Source organism: Vollenhovia emeryi, unplaced genomic scaffold (genome assembly GCF_000949405.1).
Source record: "Vollenhovia emeryi isolate VEMERY1.0 unplaced genomic scaffold, V.emery_V1.0 DF939198.1, whole genome shotgun sequence".
In the NCBI taxonomy this organism is placed as follows: Eukaryota; Metazoa; Arthropoda; class Insecta; order Hymenoptera; family Formicidae; genus Vollenhovia; species Vollenhovia emeryi.
Genome location: NW_011967168.1, coordinates 808,182 through 824,842, shown reverse-complemented (window position 1 = coordinate 824,842; position 16,661 = coordinate 808,182). Strand labels below are relative to the sequence as shown.

The 16,661-nt window shown below is 35.2% G+C and overlaps 5 protein-coding genes across 9 annotated transcripts; 3 read left to right on the top strand and 2 right to left on the bottom strand.

Moving 5' to 3' along the window:
- The first annotated feature begins 1,125 nt into the window (after positions 1-1,125).
- LOC105561913 (alpha-tocopherol transfer protein-like) lies at positions 1,126-4,526 on the top strand. Of its 2 annotated transcripts, none has more exons than XM_012012288.1 (4): positions 1,126-2,139; positions 2,834-3,123; positions 3,235-3,598; positions 3,849-4,526. In XM_012012288.1, exons 2-4 carry the CDS (start codon positions 2,840-2,842, stop codon positions 4,104-4,106), a joined length of 906 nt encoding a protein of 301 aa, XP_011867678.1. In that variant the 5' UTR covers positions 1,126-2,139; positions 2,834-2,839; the 3' UTR covers positions 4,107-4,526. The 2 variants fall into 2 exon arrangements, with proteins under 2 accessions (XP_011867678.1, XP_011867677.1); XM_012012287.1 differs by having other exon boundaries at positions 2,821-3,123.
- Positions 4,527-4,622: 96 nt separating this feature from the next.
- Positions 4,623-9,833, top strand: LOC105561914 (larval cuticle protein A2B). Of its 2 annotated transcripts, XM_012012290.1 has the most exons (7): positions 4,623-5,268; positions 5,992-6,169; positions 6,555-6,769; positions 7,014-7,246; positions 7,388-7,995; positions 8,185-8,304; positions 9,652-9,833. In XM_012012290.1, the coding sequence occupies exons 1-4, from the start codon at positions 5,254-5,256 to the stop codon at positions 7,170-7,172; spliced, it is 567 nt and encodes a 188-aa protein (XP_011867680.1). In that variant the 5' UTR covers positions 4,623-5,253; the 3' UTR covers positions 7,173-7,246; positions 7,388-7,995; positions 8,185-8,304; positions 9,652-9,833. The 2 variants fall into 2 exon arrangements, with proteins under 2 accessions (XP_011867680.1, XP_011867679.1); XM_012012289.1 differs by having other exon boundaries at positions 7,014-7,995.
- Positions 9,834-10,385: 552 nt separating this feature from the next.
- Positions 10,386-11,820, bottom strand: LOC105561916 (synaptosomal-associated protein 29). Its single transcript, XM_012012291.1, has 2 exons — positions 11,457-11,820; positions 10,386-11,364 (listed from the first exon to the last, which is right to left on the bottom strand). The coding sequence occupies exons 1-2, from the start codon at positions 11,718-11,720 to the stop codon at positions 10,840-10,842; spliced, it is 789 nt and encodes a 262-aa protein (XP_011867681.1). The 5' UTR covers positions 11,721-11,820; the 3' UTR covers positions 10,386-10,839.
- A 110-nt stretch (positions 11,821-11,930) lies between these two features.
- On the top strand, positions 11,931-13,266 carry LOC105561917 (TATA-box-binding protein). Its single transcript, XM_012012292.1, has 5 exons — positions 11,931-12,294; positions 12,356-12,462; positions 12,531-12,774; positions 12,855-13,053; positions 13,128-13,266. Exons 1-5 carry the CDS (start codon positions 12,196-12,198, stop codon positions 13,202-13,204), a joined length of 726 nt encoding a protein of 241 aa, XP_011867682.1. The 5' UTR covers positions 11,931-12,195; the 3' UTR covers positions 13,205-13,266.
- Positions 13,267-13,705: 439 nt separating this feature from the next.
- On the bottom strand, positions 13,706-16,655 carry LOC105561911. 3 transcript variants are annotated; one of them, XM_012012283.1, is made up of 5 exons: positions 16,569-16,655; positions 15,869-15,958; positions 15,113-15,524; positions 14,659-14,846; positions 13,706-14,504 (listed from the first exon to the last, which is right to left on the bottom strand). In XM_012012283.1, exons 1-5 carry the CDS (start codon positions 16,569-16,571, stop codon positions 14,433-14,435), a joined length of 765 nt encoding a protein of 254 aa, XP_011867673.1. In that variant the 5' UTR covers positions 16,572-16,655; the 3' UTR covers positions 13,706-14,432. The 3 variants fall into 3 exon arrangements, with proteins under 3 accessions (XP_011867673.1, XP_011867674.1, XP_011867675.1); XM_012012284.1 differs by having other exon boundaries at positions 15,113-15,482; XM_012012285.1 differs by having other exon boundaries at positions 14,494-14,577.
- Between the last annotated feature and the right edge of the window lie 6 nt (positions 16,656-16,661).

Here is a 16,661-nt window from a genome sequence, read left to right as displayed (position 1 = left end):
GTCCCCTGCATCCTTATTCGCTCAAACGTGTAAATTTACTACTCAATAACTAATGTTACTTTGTACCGCAGTACATGATATTTCTCCTTAGTTTAACCCAATCTACCACTATTTTCAAAGTTGCTACTTTTGCATCAGACACCCTGTATAAATGACGCAAGAGGCGTGAATTAATGCATAAGTAAATTTTTGATTGGTTAAGTGTGAATAACTACAATGGCGAAGACGTCAACGAAGACTATATTATTAGACATATTATACTGTATAAATTTAAGTGTGACAATACAATTGCGACTCCCGGAAAATATCTGTGCTGGTAAACTGTACAAGTATAATATAAGATTGCTAAGTGTGTAAGCATAGTGTTTGAACGCTACATGAATTGGGTGAATAGCATAAGACTCAGTATTGTTTTTATTAAATCGTTAGACAAATAAGCCAGTTTTTTATTGCGTTGTTACTGATACTGGTACTGATGTTTGAGAATTCAGAGTGAAAGTTGCGGTAATTATCTCGAGGATAAAAACCTGTTCTGTCACCACAAGTAGGCTTTCACCCGAAAAAGGCATTGTTATCAGTTTGATGGTATATCTCCAAAATGGTGCGTTTCAAGATGTTAAAAGAGGGTCAGATTATACTGTAGAAGTGTATCATTGTGATCAATTCGATCGACGAAACTATATCTAAACACAGAATCTTCCAAATCTCGTTAATGAAAAGAACGTCTCTTGTAAAATGACATTACTTTCCGGTTTTCGTTTATTTAATTTTAAATCTTGTTCAATAAATCTGATGATTGCAACGTTTTCAATCAATCAATAATAAATGCACAATATCGAATATCTGATAAATCCGATAACTGCTCAACCAGTTTAACGAAAAAATTAGTTTTAGTCAAGAATTAATAAACGTGTAAATAAAAAAATTAATCAAATTTCTGCACATAATTTTTGAAAAACGATAGCTCGATCATGTGAGCAATTACATTCGGATTGGCATGAAACTTCTAATGAGCTATTTGGCACAATAAGGATTTTTCGAAAATTATTTGTTTTCTTAGCTGCAGTCTTTTTTCATAAATATCGCGAGAATAATATAATAAATATTACTTAATCATGTTTACCTGCTATCAGATGTAACGATATTTTCAGTGTAACTTATGTTTTTCAATCTGTAGTTATTATACATATTTGTTGAAGATACTAGCTGCGCGCAGCTACGACTATTAGTCGTACCGACTAAACTCTATGGATGTATCACGAATTGACAATGCATTTTTTTAGATTTGTCTTAATACTATTTCATTGCATTTTAGCATAACGTAATCTTCGGCACGCCAATGACAAACTAAACTATTTTCACATAGCATTTGCATGTTTCTTAAAGTCACTTTAATAGCTTTGTTGAGATGTGATTTCTCTTTTGTGACACAATGTTTGAAAAAATGTTACGTATCCTGTATAGTTACGTGTCTAATGATAAAGCACTAGATAACTATTAAGTGTAAATTTGTGTGTGTGTGTGTAGATTCATATCCGTTTGCAGGTATTTCAGAAACTCTATTTTTATGTATCATTAATTCGATCCATTTTTTAATATTTTTAAATAACGGACGAGTAGACATAGATAAATTCCAATAATCGACATGATTAATCATATATGTGCAGCAAATAAGTATTAATACTTTTCTATTAGATATTAGTAAATTATTGATATTATAACGATATTTATTTTACTGTCTTACATTTGTTTCAAAACACATTCGTTTTTTATTTATTTATATGCATATTTTAATTTTTATTACGTATAATGATAAAAATGCTAATCCATACCAGACGTATGTCGTTACTACGGATTGCATGTCTCTCATTTTTGCTGATTGAGAAAAGTACATGTGTCGATATAAGAGAATTTCATACATTCTTACATTCCCTAATTATCACAACGATAGCTCGTGATGTCATGTACGTCAATAACCGTATTTAACTGTCACGTTATACCTATATACCGTTACCGCTTCCATCGATACAGCTTAAAAGGTCTATAGCGGATCTCAGTACTGTTCAAGATTTCAGACTAATCGCAAGTCCAACGGGATCCTTTTGCATACTTTCTCAGCATATATCCTCAGCATATAAGGTAAAAGGAACTTATACGTGTGTATTTTATTCGCTATTATTAATAAACTACTAATATGTTTCGTTAATTTATACTATAGTAAAAAGTTGCAATGAAATATACATATTTCGCATAGCTTTTATGTGAGGTGGTTGCTAATTTTATCGAAAGATCAAGTAAACGAGATGAAATGTTGTTATGTATCTACAGGATATATCATAAGTCACGCTCGATCTCTAGAGAATGTATTGACGAAGTCAACATAAGTCAAAAATAAAGACTAATGAAATGACGTTGAATCTTTTTTAAAAGAGTTACGGCTGTGTTCAGTAGAGAAAACTGATTAGTGAGTAATATTGTATGTGATTGTTACTTTTAAATCTTGGATGGATCAAAATGTAAAAATCATATTAAAGAATCGCACTAATCAATTAATAAACCAAATAAGTTTTTCCGATTGTTTTGATTGGATTGTAACTCTTTTAAAGAGAGCTCAAACGTAATTTCGTAATTCTTCACTTTCGACTTATCGTTAATTCATTTCCCACAGAGCGTGACTTACGATACACCGTGCATACATTGAAAGAATAGCTTTCGCGCGATTTTCGTTGAGCCATACGTTAATAATAAGTGAGAGTTGCTACGATAGAAAGTAATCTCACACGATTTTTGTTAAGATTATTAATTCAATTTCTATACAAGTTTAAATTCAAAGTGAACGATGGCTTCGATAAAACCAGTATCGTTCGAGGAGGAACTGAAGAAGAATCCCGAATTGAAAGAGGCAGATATACAAATGTTGAGAGAATGGTGCGAAAAGCAGCCTCACCTGCCCAAGATATCAGACAGCGAATTAGCATTGTTCTTGCATAGCAATTATTATCGACTGGAACCGACGAAAACTACTATCGATACTTTTTACACAGTTAGGTCTCACGTACCTGAATTCTTCTGCAATCGAGATCCTGAAAACAACAAGGAACTGAAGAAAGCAATCGAAACAGTGTAAGTATAATTTATTCGTGATATTCCTTAAATATATCACAAATGGATGCAGCAATATTTCTCCCAGAGAAATTTCGCATACAAATTAGAAACGATCCTTATTACTGACAGAACAGACCAATTTTTGGAAGGAACTACTAGGGAAGGCTATAAAATCATTTATGGAAAACTCCTAGACAACGATCCATCGCATTTCGTTTACAATGATGCCATGAAATTGCTAAATATGGTAATCGATCTATGGCTTTATACCGAAGGCACTTGCAATGGCCACATAATATTATTTGATATGAAAAACGTTACTTTCGGCCACGTCGGCCGTTTGAGTCCTATGGCCCTAAAGAAATTCCTCTATTATCTGCAAGAAGGGCTACCCGTCAGATTGAGGGGCATGCATTTCATGAATGCTTCTCCGGTAATAGATGTCATTTTAAATATGATGAAACCATTTATGAAAAAGCAGTTGCTGGATATGGTAAGATTGAAATCTTTACACACGTTGCTGTAAATTTCATGTAAATTATTTCCAAGACGCTGCATCATCTAAAGTACGATTTTAAATGTTGAGAAATAAATATTGTATTTTATCTTTTTACGGCCAATAATACATAATTTAATTATTTTTTGTTAAATTGCGTGGAGTAGAGTATATGTATAACTTGATAGCATAACAAAAAAAGCATACAAATCAATAAACTATTTTGAAATATTTCTATAAATTCTAGTTTCACATGCACACCACGAGTGAAACCTTGGAGAAATTCGTACCGCTCGAAGTCCTTCCGAACGAATCAGGCGGTCAAGCCGGTTCTCTACAGGAGTTACACAATAAACAGGTGAAAAAATTGGTCGATAACGTTGCTTGGTTTCAAGAGGACGAAGCTAATCATCGTGTTAATGAATCGCTACGACCGGGCAAGGCGAAGACAGCAACGGATTTGTTTGGCGTTGAAGGAAGCTTTAAGAAGCTCGAAATTGATTGAACAAATAATCAATTTGCAACATCGGTATATTGGTCTTATTTTTAGAATACGATAACACCTGTTTTGAAAATCTATTTTAATGTTTATTAACACTAAATATTTAGTCAAACTTAATGGCATTAAATATAGCAACTGTACTAGTTGTTGATTAAATAAAATTAAGTTTCATTTATCTAATAGATAGGTACATATATTGCAATTGTATGTATGAATCGTCAACTTAATTATATTAATCTTATTTCTTTACTTCACGTTTACTTGGCAATCAGGTTTCTTATTTGCGTCTTTTTATATGCAGTGATTTCCTGCGATAATCAAATTTCATTATTTAATCCTAATAATTAACAACAGATATATTGTGAAGATAACATTATATTACTATATTATATTTCAATAAAGATTAAATTTATAGATTTAAAATCCCTTTTTCATTGAGAAAGTTTATACTGTATATTGTTTCATTTAAAATGGTTCTGAACGTCCTTACGTAATGTAATAAAATATTTTAATAACATGTAAACAATCTTTAATGTATATAAATGAGAAACAAAAAATTATTCATTATTATTATAAATTGAAATCATCGCATAAGTGTGCGAGGCATTAATATCAGCATACAATCAACTATTCTGTTAAACAAGAATAATATTTTTGTCTTGCTAGTAAATGATTAACGGAATAGAAAATTTTATAGTCGATACAACTATCGATTTCTCTTCATTAATTAATTACTTTACTTTATTAATTACTAGTGATTAAGTACCTGTAATTAACAAAGAGCATTCGATAGAGAGAGAGAGAGAGAGAGCCAGTTGTGTCGACTATAAACATTCTTATTTCCGTTTTCTAGTTAAATATAAACGTAGTAATTATTATAGCGTTGTTGGTCTAAAGAAATGTTAATGATGATATAAACAATAATTTTGTAAAAATTTTGTTACTTAAAAAACCGGTTTGGTACTTTAACAAGTTAAGTTTATTATTACGAGTCATATAGAAACTGTTTCGGTGTGGAGAAACCTTTACAATACCTACTTTTCGACAGTTTCTTATAATACTTTCACCATCAAGTTAACCTCGCAGTAAACGGTAAAACGCGCGTGTGAATATACCGATGAAATAATCCAATCGGCTTCTCAGTCTCGCAATGAAATACATAATTGTAAGTAAATAGCATAGTTTTACGATTAATTAATTATATAAATATTTCAGATGAATATCTGCACCTAACTCAATGCATAATAATAGATTTATTAACATAAACAAAGTTTATAGATGTGTATCTTGTTATACACAATTGACTATGAGTGCAATATTATAATATCTTTACAAATAGGAAATGTTGCAAAATAAAGAAGAGAAAATCATCAAAGGGCAGATAATCCTAATTGAAAAGTTGTCGAGACAATGTACAGTAATTTGTATGATGAAACAACCGGTTGATTATGCAATTTGCTTACTTGGAATTTCATTGATGCGCAAAAGTTGCTACATTCTTTGTAATATAATAAAGTTTCTCATTCATTTTCTGTAAACTCCTTGTAATAAAAAGTTGAATAAATCGTTAAAAATGTTGAAAAATTTATTTGCTCTATTTAAAAAAGTTCAATAATTAATTTCGCAATAAATCTTTTGTATTAAAACACTGGCCGTTTAATGTCGACTAAAAAGCTTGATTGTTGTTAAATAATTAACGTAGAATTTAGAATAAATAAAAGCACGTTTTAAATACAGACACTTTTTGATTATTAAATAAAATCTCATTCCTCTCTTTTTGGATTAATCTCAAATTAAGTGCATTTTAGAAGATTTGCACATTTTAGATGTAATGAAATCACTTGACAAAATTATTTTATATTATATAAAATTTTATATTAAACTGTAGACAGTCGTCGCTCTCATTAACGTATGCTTGGCGGATGTATCACATGTTTCGGAATACTCGACAACGACACCACCACCACCTCCGAAACCGTATAACTTTCAATATGAGGCAGGACGATATCCAGGACATATCGATCGTATTCATCAAGAAACCGGAGATGGACATGGAATTATTCACGGTAATCGCAAATATCAATTGTCACTCATAATTGGAACACGGAAGATGTAGATCTACATATGTCGCTTTAAACTTTGCTCTTTGTCTACTTGTTACTTGAGGATTTCTATTACTAGTCAATACATAGATCGTGATCGTAGATCAACGTACTCGTCATATCTAATCACAAATTATTCTTTGATTTTGTATTGAGTTGAAGTGCAAAATAAAGGATCAAACTTGTCGAATTGAAATGAGTATTAAGATAAGATTTATTGAATCTAATTCTTAGGTGTTGCTTTTTAATTATAAAAAAGTAACTTGACTAATTTAATGTTGAACAATGCAGTAATTAGAAGAAATAATGCAAGCTATAGATATCTTAATAACATATGTGTATATTTTAGGAACGTATTCGTACATCGATCCAAAGTACAAAGTACGAACAGTGGAATATACGGCCGATAAAAATGGATTTCATCCTGCTTTGATCAACTTTGAGGATGCTTTCGCTCAACCTGCCGATTCGGAAGCTGTAAGATTGGCCAAGGAGAAACATTTCCGTCTTTATCACAGGATTGCAGAGGCAAACGCTCGAAACGTTGCAGTAAATTTGCCGCGAGTAATTATCTGATGCATTTGTTCTTACAGAATAGTAAAACTGAAGATTCGTCGAGTTCCAACAAATTGTCAATTAAGAGAGAATTAATAAGTAGAATTGTTTGTCAGAAAGGCGATGAGAATGAAGAAGCATTTTATTTGTCCAAAAACTAGACATTTCCCGTATCCGGGAATTGGAATATCTCGATAAAGATTAGGCGGATAATTTGCGTGTTTTTTCATTGCTTTGCTTAATTGCTTTGCAGGACTCAGCGAGCGTGGCAAAAGCGAAGGACAGACACAATGAATTGTATCACAGAATCGCGGAGCAACACGCAGCGATCGCCGCACAAAGGGAGGCTGAACGAGTGGCTTACGAGGCAACTTCCGTTGCCAATGACGTAGACGATCATCGGACGCGTTAATGGCACTTTACGCACGTGTTGGCATTACAAATCAATGCAAATGCTCCAAAAAGAAATTACGCTTTGCTCGAAACGTATGATAATTCATGTTTAAAACTGTTTTTCGATCAAACTAATTTAACCACGTTGAGATAAAATGCCGGCTTGATTACAAGGAAAACCAATTATTGACTATAACATGGTCAATCTCATTAACAAAATATTTTTCGTCGCAGGAAATAATGTAAAGCAAGTGCCAAGTATCACTAATATTCGGATGTAGAGGAAAAGCTATGAAAGTTAAATAAAGCTATAATTATAGGATCTGCATAAAATGAAGCTAATTGAAATTCACAGAAATAAAAAGAAATTTAACCTTACTCGTGAAAATCAACGTAAGCAATAAAGTTTTAGTAGTAGTCGGAACAAATGCAAATGGAACGTCTAAAATGTCTATAAATAGACATATATAGGTCATGAAGAAGTAAAAAATGGTTGTGTAACTCTGTTGCGCGGTATTCTCTATTATCTCTAAAATCCAACAAATAACAAAGAAAAGTAATGCTAATGATTGTTTTGTCGCAAGTGAGGATATGTTTATTTTACACGATTATGTGTATACGAGCAGATATATGGTGGAATGGAACTTGGAAATTCAACTCGCTATTGTTTCCGGAAGTGCGGAAGCACTATCGCGCAAACAAACATTTTGATGAAAGATACAATTGTATTGTGATAATATAAAGAGGAACGCCAGCGTGTACGAGATTAGTTGGAGCAAATATTTCAGTGAAAGATGAAGTTGCTCAGCAAAATACTCGGCTTCTTTGCCGTATGCATCATGGTAAGAATAATTACCACTTGGAAACGTATTGACTAGCAAAACTCTTTAAACGATTTTGCACTATTCAGTATCACACAGTAAGATGCAATTCCTCGCTGTTATTTCTGTGTCTGCGCGTTAGCCTAGAAATAAAGGAATATTATTCAATATTAATATCGAACAACTCTTCTTACTTACTCGTTCTTTCAGGCGATGATAAGTATAAGCGCCGGCAAGTCTATTCTTGGGATTGATAGTGTAGCTTGTGGAGGCAGGGGGCGTGGCTGGGGGCGCAATTACACCAGAGGATAGATAGAAATCTGTAAATAGGTAAAACAACCAAGTTAAGAACATTTCAACGTCTCAAATCACTCCGAAGACGATTGCATTTTCATTCTAGATCTGATCGGTATTCGTGTATTTAATGCGAGATTCTGAATATTAATTTTTCTAGCACGACTGAGAATGAAACGGCCGCGCTACGCGTATACGAAATATAAAAGCAATCCGCGGAATGAAGTTAACGCATAAATAATTGTACTCTTACCAGAGGGATTCCGCGGTGGTCCGATGCCGATCCCAGACCGCAGCTTCCTCTCAGATTCCTCCATTTCGCACCGGCACTCGGCAGGACGCGGTACTCGCGAAAGAGAAGCTGATTATATCCAAGTTGAGGCGCGACCCGGCGTTAAACCGACGCTCGTTGCAACGAGGAGAAAAAGAGATAGAATACGATGGCGTCGCGAGGATTCTCTTTGGAGATTGAGGCGTCTCGGCGCCCTCGCGCCGAGTGGATCGCCGACGCGTGAGTGTCGAGTAATCTACGCCGCGATAGCTCAACTTGATGAGCGTTACTCACCACCGGCCCGCCAAGTGTCCGCGGCACTCCGCGATGCTTCTCGAAAAGACAAGATGGCGGCGCGACTGCGCGATACTACGCGAGTCGAGTCAGCGACGCGAATCGCCATCTACCGTTCGCGCACGCTATTCCTCCGATGTAACTTGAATAGAGAAGAAAGCCTCGCGGCTTGATCGAGTTTGTCGGTATATCCAGACTAGTGAATTGAAGTGTATGTATACTTAGGGTGAATTCACATGGTACGGGAATGAGCCAATCAGTGCTCTTCCGCATGTTTCTATCCTGCGCTGATTGGCTGTTCGGATCGACGTCCCGTACCGTGTGATTTTACCCTTACATTGAAGTCGCGTCGCTGACTCGACTCGCGTAGTATCGCGTACCATATATGTTGGTCTGTTCGAGAAGGATCGCGGAGTGCCGCCGACACGCAGCAGACTTTTACGACGGTGGTAGATTATTAGACACCCTCGCGAGAAACCCCTATTTTAACTCGCGCGGCGAGAGAAACGGGCTCCTCTTTCGCGAGTGCCGCGGCCGGTGCGAAATGGAGGAATCTGAGAGGCATCGGACCACGGCGGAGCAACCCTCTGGTGAGTAGACATTATTCTTGCCTTCATTTCGCCTTTCCGTCTATTCGACTCGACCGTTCGCAAAATGCGCCGAGGACGCCACATTAACTCTTGAGTCACTGCATACGATAATATATCCAATACGCCTTTTTGAAATACGTAAAAATATAGATGCAACTGCTCGCAATACGAGCAAATTTGTATCATATTGCTCCAACACTTGATACTATATCGGTATATTTATTTTAGGGATGTAACACCGCAGCACGATGACAACACTGGGCCGTAGAATAGATGGAGCGAAAAACTTGCAGACGGATTCTCGCCGTGATTATTAATCCTTTATTTTCCGACTTGTTCGGATAAAGCTGGAAAAAATATTCGATATGTATGAATAAACTATTAATAAATTGACACTTTTCCAAAGACGAGAAGCAAGTCTTTGTATTGTAACTTGAAAAATAGAAATGCACAATGTCAAGGGAACGTTAAATAATTTTTAGTAAAATTGAATATTTAACATTTCAGCATAATAAATAACAAAATAAAATTGTATGGACTTTTATTCAATAATCCTGGCAGTTGTATAATGTAAATCGTGTGCAATTATTATGTATTTGTATACAAAGTCGCAATTTTATCTTATGTTCTATATTTATACATATATAAAACTAAAGATAAAAGAATATTAAAATTGATGAATTATAACTGTACACAATTATTGTCTATTATATATTCTATTACCTATTATTGCTCTTGTCACAAATCAAACTATTTTTTATATAATGCACACATCTATGTCTAAATTACATTAAGTATAAAAAGATTTGGATACGTGTAAGAAAAGAACTTGTGAAAAATTGTTTTTAAAGCAAGGTGTCGATCATCCAGAGATACTATCCAACTTATTTACGCAATAACAAACACTTGACATTAGAACATTAGACGTAACATATTCGTTTGATTTTTTCATTAAATATATGTTGACGTTTACAAGTTTTTATTTCTTAGATAAATTGTGTTTTCAAACCGATAATAAATCAAGATCAACTTAGGACAATTGTTACACATGGATATACATATATACTTATCACAGTTTCCATCTTAAAAGGCTACAAAAGATGTTGAGAAATAACGAAAATCTTTTTTAGTTTAACATTCGCACGTAAAGATGAGGCATTTAGTTGTACGGTATAAACAATTATACATATAAGAAGTGCTTCTTTATTAAAGACGACGGATTCTAACAATAAACTTGTTCGCAATCTCGCCTTGTGAAAAACTCTCTATAAAAGACATTCGCGCAACATAATTGATATCACACCAGATTTAACAATAGAAATTAACGTGAAAGATCTGTCGTGCAATATGTATATATACTTCATAGAAGTATATTTAATATCATAATAGTACAAGCAAGAAGCTTCCGATATAACCTTATTTCTTCAATAGATGTAACATATCTTTATTTTGTTGCTGCAACATGATGTCTGTTTTCTCTGTTTTATCAGTGATATTATCGATGAGATCGTTCTGCGAATCAATTTCTTCGGACAAACCGATCGCTAGATGTTTCAGTCTTGCCAATGATCCACTCATCTCACTTAGATTTTGTTCGAGAACCTTGGTTACCCTGTCGCCAGCCGGTTTAACATCCTCCAGATCATGGTCGTCGTAACTTGCTCTTATCATTGTCGACGAGTACGAATTACTCATGTCGTTTTGTACTTGTTCCAGAGTATTGGACAATGCAGGAGACGTCATAGATCCAGAACTGGAAGACTCTGAGAGTTTAGTAGATGGTATCGGAGCATCCAACGATTTGCCACTGAGATAATTCTTGAGACTACCAAATACACTCTTTATGCCTTGAATATGTTTCTGACTAAATCTTAATGTACTGTTGATATCATCTAATCTTTTCTCCGTCCTCTGCAGCTGTTCCTTTTGTCTGATTAGCTCCTGAAATAGAGAGGGAAGTGAAACAGGCATAATTTCCAATCGGTCCACGCTATCTACATGTTATCCACATACTAGTGTATCGTCTCAGTTACCTCGGCTGTAGCTACACCAATTTGTTCGGAATCTCGGAGAAGCGAAACGGACCTTTCCGAGGATTGTACCGTGCGTTCCTCAATCTCCTTCTTACGTTGCAGCAACTGCTGGCGTGTTTGCGTAATGTCATTGTCGAGATTCTGATAACGCCCCGCGGGTGCAGTCCTGGCTGGCGCGCTCCTCAGAAATGTCTCGTCGTCCACGTCGTCCTCTAACGAGAAGAAGGGATTTCTCGGGTCGCTCAGGTAATTATGACCCGCCATTTATCCCTTGGGCGATACTCCGGTTGACTGGACCTCGATCGAACTTTGTTTAGCTGAATCGATGAATGGCTGCACCAGTCGCACAACTTGGCTAGTTGGCTTGGACTGATTGGCACTATTTGGCACTTTCGGCCGCCAGCTGTCACTTCTGAGAAAGCGGACAAGCTGATTGGCCAAGACGCGCACTCGGTGCACTGCTCTCGCGGCCCGCGGCGTTCTGCAATCTGCGTGACTGCGTGCAGAAATATCAAAGGCCTTTGTTACAAATCATTTCTACTACAAAAGAATTCAATCGTCCAAATGTTGAATAAACTTGCGAACGGCTGAGAGAGAGATTATATCACGTCGATAATCACCGAGACGATTTTACCAATCGTCGGTGCCTGGCAAGCTGTAAACGATATCGCGAGACTGAGGTTATAGGCGGTCATGTGCCGTTCCATGCGGATTTGAGTGACGCCGGTGTCTTTATAAAATGACGCAAATTGCGCAGGAAGACTACGAATTAAAAAGATTGCTCAATAATCCAGCGAAGAATGCGAGCGAGGATGGATCCATGGCTCCGCCGTTATCGGTAGGTTATTAAATATGTTGGAGTTTAGGTGTGCATTCTAAAGTGTCAATTTCACATGTAGACGAACGTGCCGAGGCCGAGCACGTCGCAAAGTATCAATCCACAGTCGACGATGACCCCGATAGCACCGGCTAACAGCACGGCAGAAGTGTTGGAGCCTTGTTTACAGTAAGTTTCCAGTCATTTCTTCAACGAACGTAAAAATTGTTACGTTCAAGTCCGCATTACCTTCGCAGAAATGTAGTCTCTACAGTTAACTTGCAAACGGAACTGAAGCTCATGTACATCAATGTGAGAACTAGGAATTCCGAATATAATCCAGCAAGGTTTACCGGTTTGATAATGAGGATACAAAATCCCAGAGCAACAGCGCTCATTTTCCGATCCGGCAAATTAGTATGTACCGGCGCGAGAAGCGAGGAAGATTCGCTTTTGGCGGCGAAGAAGTTTGCCAGGATAATCCAGAAGCTCGGATTCCCTGTAAGCGATATCCCTCAGCTCAGATCTATCGCCTCGAACAATCTGTCCAATTGTAACATACGGTGCTTTCGTATTTATAGGTAAAGTTTGCCTCTTTTAAAATACAGAACATAGTTGCGACGTGTGATTTGAAATTTCCAATCAAGTTAGAAAACCTAAGTCAGATGCACAGTCAGTTTTCCAGTTATGAGCCAGAATTATATCCTGGCTTGACATACAGAATGGTATCGCCTAGGGTGGTACTATTGATATTTGTCAATGGTAAAGTAGTGCTAACAGGTATGTTTTAATACTCGAATATTTTCCCTTTATTTTCTTACAACAGGCAATTATTCAATGTATATCATTTTTAGGAGCAAAAGATAGAACTGAACTACAAAAAGCGTTAAATAACATATATCCGATATTAAAGAGTTTCAGAAAACAGTAATATTATTTGTTTGTAAAATAAACGTTACAAACAAAATGATAAAATGATTATTGTAAATATTGTACGATAGAAAGATGGTGATTTTTAATATAATAATCTTTATTGTATATATTTTGTGTTAAGTAAGACCAGATTTCTCTAGTACTTTTATATATACTTTTATATGATAATGTTATTGGAGTATTATTACTATTTTATACATGAATGTTATAACTTTATATTAATATGCATTTCAGCTATCATTATACTTACCTTACACAATATTTATACTATCATTTGTATGTAGTAGTTTTATATTTCTTTGTATCTTTTACCACAGACTTTTTCATCATACACACAATACAATTAAATATAACTATATAATTTAAAGGAAAATTTTATCTTATGATTCTTTATAGTTGGTACAATTAGGTGGTTGTAATTATAAAAAGCACCCATACACATTTTTATTTATTGTTTAAGTATATATTTCAGAGGTTTTATAATGAAAAAATAAATATATTTTGTTTGATACACTATATATTAAAATAAAATATAATTGACAAAACACAATTACATATTATGGTGTATACAATTTATACAACATTTTACTATATCAGAATTATTTTATGTGTACGTACATCCAAGTCGACTTCTATGATAGATTTCTCTTTAACTTTATGAAAAAGTTGAATATTTATCTGGATATGTTTAATAGAGTGTTCAATCGCTACCCAATACAGAAAGTCTTCTATAAAATACAGAATCTTACAAACATCACGAAACACTCTGCATTTCTGTAGATTGAAAAAATGTCAGCTTGTACGAAAATTGTTCTATAAACCGAATAATTGCAACTGTAGACACTTGATAATTTTAAAACGTACACGTATATAATCACATGTATCTGGCAAGATCTCTATTAATGTTCTATGAAAAGAAAAAGATATATATATATACTTTAATATACCCGCTGATAAACAGCCGTGGTCCATTTAAGAACTTTGTCCGTGCATCATCAGACTTGGAAACGTTACAACGTTTCTCAATGTTTGACGCTTTAACGCTGCGTAAATGCGTGTGTTTAATTTATTATTATTAGGCGGTGCCTAATTATGCATCTAATAGTCGGTATCTGAATAGAAGCCCGTTTTTCGATCGGTTTACAACTTGAATCAATGTTTGTATTATGTATATGTTCTGACGTTTGTTTCTCAATAATTTCGTTTCGAGTTTATTTCTGCAGTCTTTAATCGATCACGTGTATGCCTTTCTTTGCAGCTATCGGCAATTTTTCTCCTTGAAAGAATGGATTTTCGTCCTGAAAGAAGAACATAATTCTAATTTCAGTGTTTTATTCTGCTTAACTTTATTTATGAATTCAAGTTTTCTTCCTATGAAAAAAAGGGTAAGAAATTAATTCTGGTAATGTTGACTGGTCAAAGTTGATTAAAAATATTATGTGTTTCAATTACCTGAAACTGTTCGACAATTTGATTGAGATCGGAATTGGAAATATGCATGTTCGACAAACTGTTGCTGTTTCCGGAATCGTTGGAGCATTCTAACATATGTTCCGTGTCGCACATGCAGTCCTGCGCGCTTTGATAATCGCGACTGAACGCCGCTGTATTTTCGAAATTGGTGAGGCAATTGTTCTCACCTGTAAATAAATTAAATATGCCGTGAAATTACTGTTTTCCAAATTTAAAAAAAAACAATATTTCATACCATAAAAGTATAGAAAATATATTTCACATATTTTGATTGCGTTTGAATATTAACCAGGAAAAGGCAAAGAGGGAAACAAGTGTACTGCTATAAATAGTAAGTATAGAAATCAAAACAAGTTTTATAATTGAAATACTGTAACGACTTTCTCTATTACCTTTCGATTAGATTGCCATTGAGTGAATTTTCTTTACTCACTTGTATATCCAACCGGACAAGGATTCGGAGGAGTGCAGTAAGCCGGCAAAGGATTTTCCGCCTTCTCGTCCTTGAATCCTTTCAGGCCGGATTGAATCCTATGTCTGTCGTAACCCTTGTCATTATTATTTTTATTATTATCGAATCGTTGGTGGCCCCAGAGCGTACTGTGCTGCAAATACTCTTGATCTCGTATACTAGGATTCGGATTCAACGTGTCCATGCCGTCGTAATCGGCCGGCAGTTCCATGGGTAGTTCTTTCGCTTTCTCCTCCTGATATTCCATGTACGAATCGGACACACTCGCGAATTCATTTCCTACTTGATCGATCAATTCTCGCAGAAGATTATCCGTCCATAAATCCTCTTCCTGTATACATCCGAATGGTGGATTACATGCTCTTTCCACGTCCTGCAAAAAATTGATGGATTCAAGAGAATTGACAGGAATTTACTTTGCGACATTATCTTCGAAATCGACCATTGTTTTTACTCAATTCCTTTCTACATATTTTTCTTTTTCTTTTACGCGTTTTAATTTTCTTTTTCACAAAATTGTATCTTCTAATTCAGCATCGAGTAACATTGTTAACACGATGGTCAGTATATTACAAGTTGAAGGGGAAAAAAGTGAAGATTCGGAAACCTTAATGATTTCGAAGATTAAATATTCCATTTTGCAGAAACAAATTCCTCTCGATTCATTGTAATTCATCTATTTTTTGCACATGTACAACTATTGATTCTCGTAATTACCTTTATTAAGGGCAAGTAAATATTCGCCCGTGCAGCAACGGCAATCAAGAGGAGCAGGCTGCAGTAGAGCATGATGACCAATGTGTGCATCTGCGGAACAGCACAACAAATTCTTTTTTGTAGATACCATTCGTCGTTTATTACAACGTCTCAATAAGTAAAATGTTGTAATATTGTAGCAGTTTGCCAGCGAAATTAAATATTGCGGCAGATTGACGTCTACTACGTCCGCATGAAGCTCGTGTTTTACAGCGGAGCCAGTAAACCTACCAAAGTAATTTTGCAGCAACTTCCAGTAGAAACCGAATGTGCTATTTATTTATATTTCACTTAAATGATTTGATTCGGTTTTTGTAGGTAATCTGCCATCATATTTTGTTAGTAGATTTCTCTTGGTAGTCGACAAAATTGATTAGCAAAATTAATTTTTGACAGACTTGGCTATCTGCCAATTGTAATTTTATATAATCATGTAATAAGTTTATTAATATCTTTTATAAAAACTAGAGAGCTGAACTTAATTATAATTGTTTGTTGTAACAATGACATTTCCAATTTAACGACAAATGAGATGAATTGTCATAAAAATGTTGAGAATTTAGATCGTCTTGCGACGTATTTGCGAATGATTAAATTGCAGAGTTTAAAGAAATCTTTTCCGACGGAATAAAAGAATGCGTGAGCCCAATGTATAACTCACCATAATCGGCGATAAATGACCGATCGACGTGGACCGGATGTCCTCGAGGATAGGTGCCGCACACCAGTTTTCGCTGCACACACGTTTTCCTTC

Excerpts from the sequence above, each read along its gene's own strand:
- LOC105561913 (XM_012012288.1), top strand. The coding sequence starts at position 2,840 with ATGGCTTCGATAAAACCAGTATCGTTCGAGGAGGAACTGAAGAAGAAT. Across the intron at positions 3,124-3,234 it reads AAGAAAGCAATCGAAACAGT|AACAGACCAATTTTTGGAAG; the intron begins GTAAGTATAATT and ends TATTACTGACAG. Across the intron at positions 3,599-3,848 it reads AAAAGCAGTTGCTGGATATG|TTTCACATGCACACCACGAG; the intron begins GTAAGATTGAAA and ends TATAAATTCTAG.
- LOC105561914 (XM_012012290.1), top strand. Across the intron at positions 6,170-6,554 it reads TGGACATGGAATTATTCACG|GAACGTATTCGTACATCGAT; the intron begins GTAATCGCAAAT and ends TGTATATTTTAG. Across the intron at positions 6,770-7,013 it reads TTGCAGTAAATTTGCCGCGA|GACTCAGCGAGCGTGGCAAA; the intron begins GTAATTATCTGA and ends ATTGCTTTGCAG.
- LOC105561916 (XM_012012291.1), bottom strand. The coding sequence starts at position 11,720 with ATGGCGGGTCATAATTACCTGAGCGACCCGAGAAATCCCTTCTTCTCG. Across the intron at positions 11,365-11,456 it reads TTGGTGTAGCTACAGCCGAG|GAGCTAATCAGACAAAAGGA; the intron begins GTAACTGAGACG and ends TCTCTATTTCAG.
- LOC105561917 (XM_012012292.1), top strand. The coding sequence starts at position 12,196 with ATGACGCAAATTGCGCAGGAAGACTACGAATTAAAAAGATTGCTCAAT. Across the intron at positions 12,295-12,355 it reads CCATGGCTCCGCCGTTATCG|ACGAACGTGCCGAGGCCGAG; the intron begins GTAGGTTATTAA and ends TTTCACATGTAG. Across the intron at positions 12,463-12,530 it reads GTGTTGGAGCCTTGTTTACA|AAATGTAGTCTCTACAGTTA; the intron begins GTAAGTTTCCAG and ends TTACCTTCGCAG.
- LOC105561911 (XM_012012283.1), bottom strand. Across the intron at positions 15,525-15,868 it reads TTTACTTGCCCTTAATAAAG|GACGTGGAAAGAGCATGTAA; the intron begins GTAATTACGAGA and ends AATTTTTTGCAG. Across the intron at positions 14,505-14,658 it reads AAATTGTCGAACAGTTTCAG|GACGAAAATCCATTCTTTCA; the intron begins GTAATTGAAACA and ends TTCTTCTTTCAG.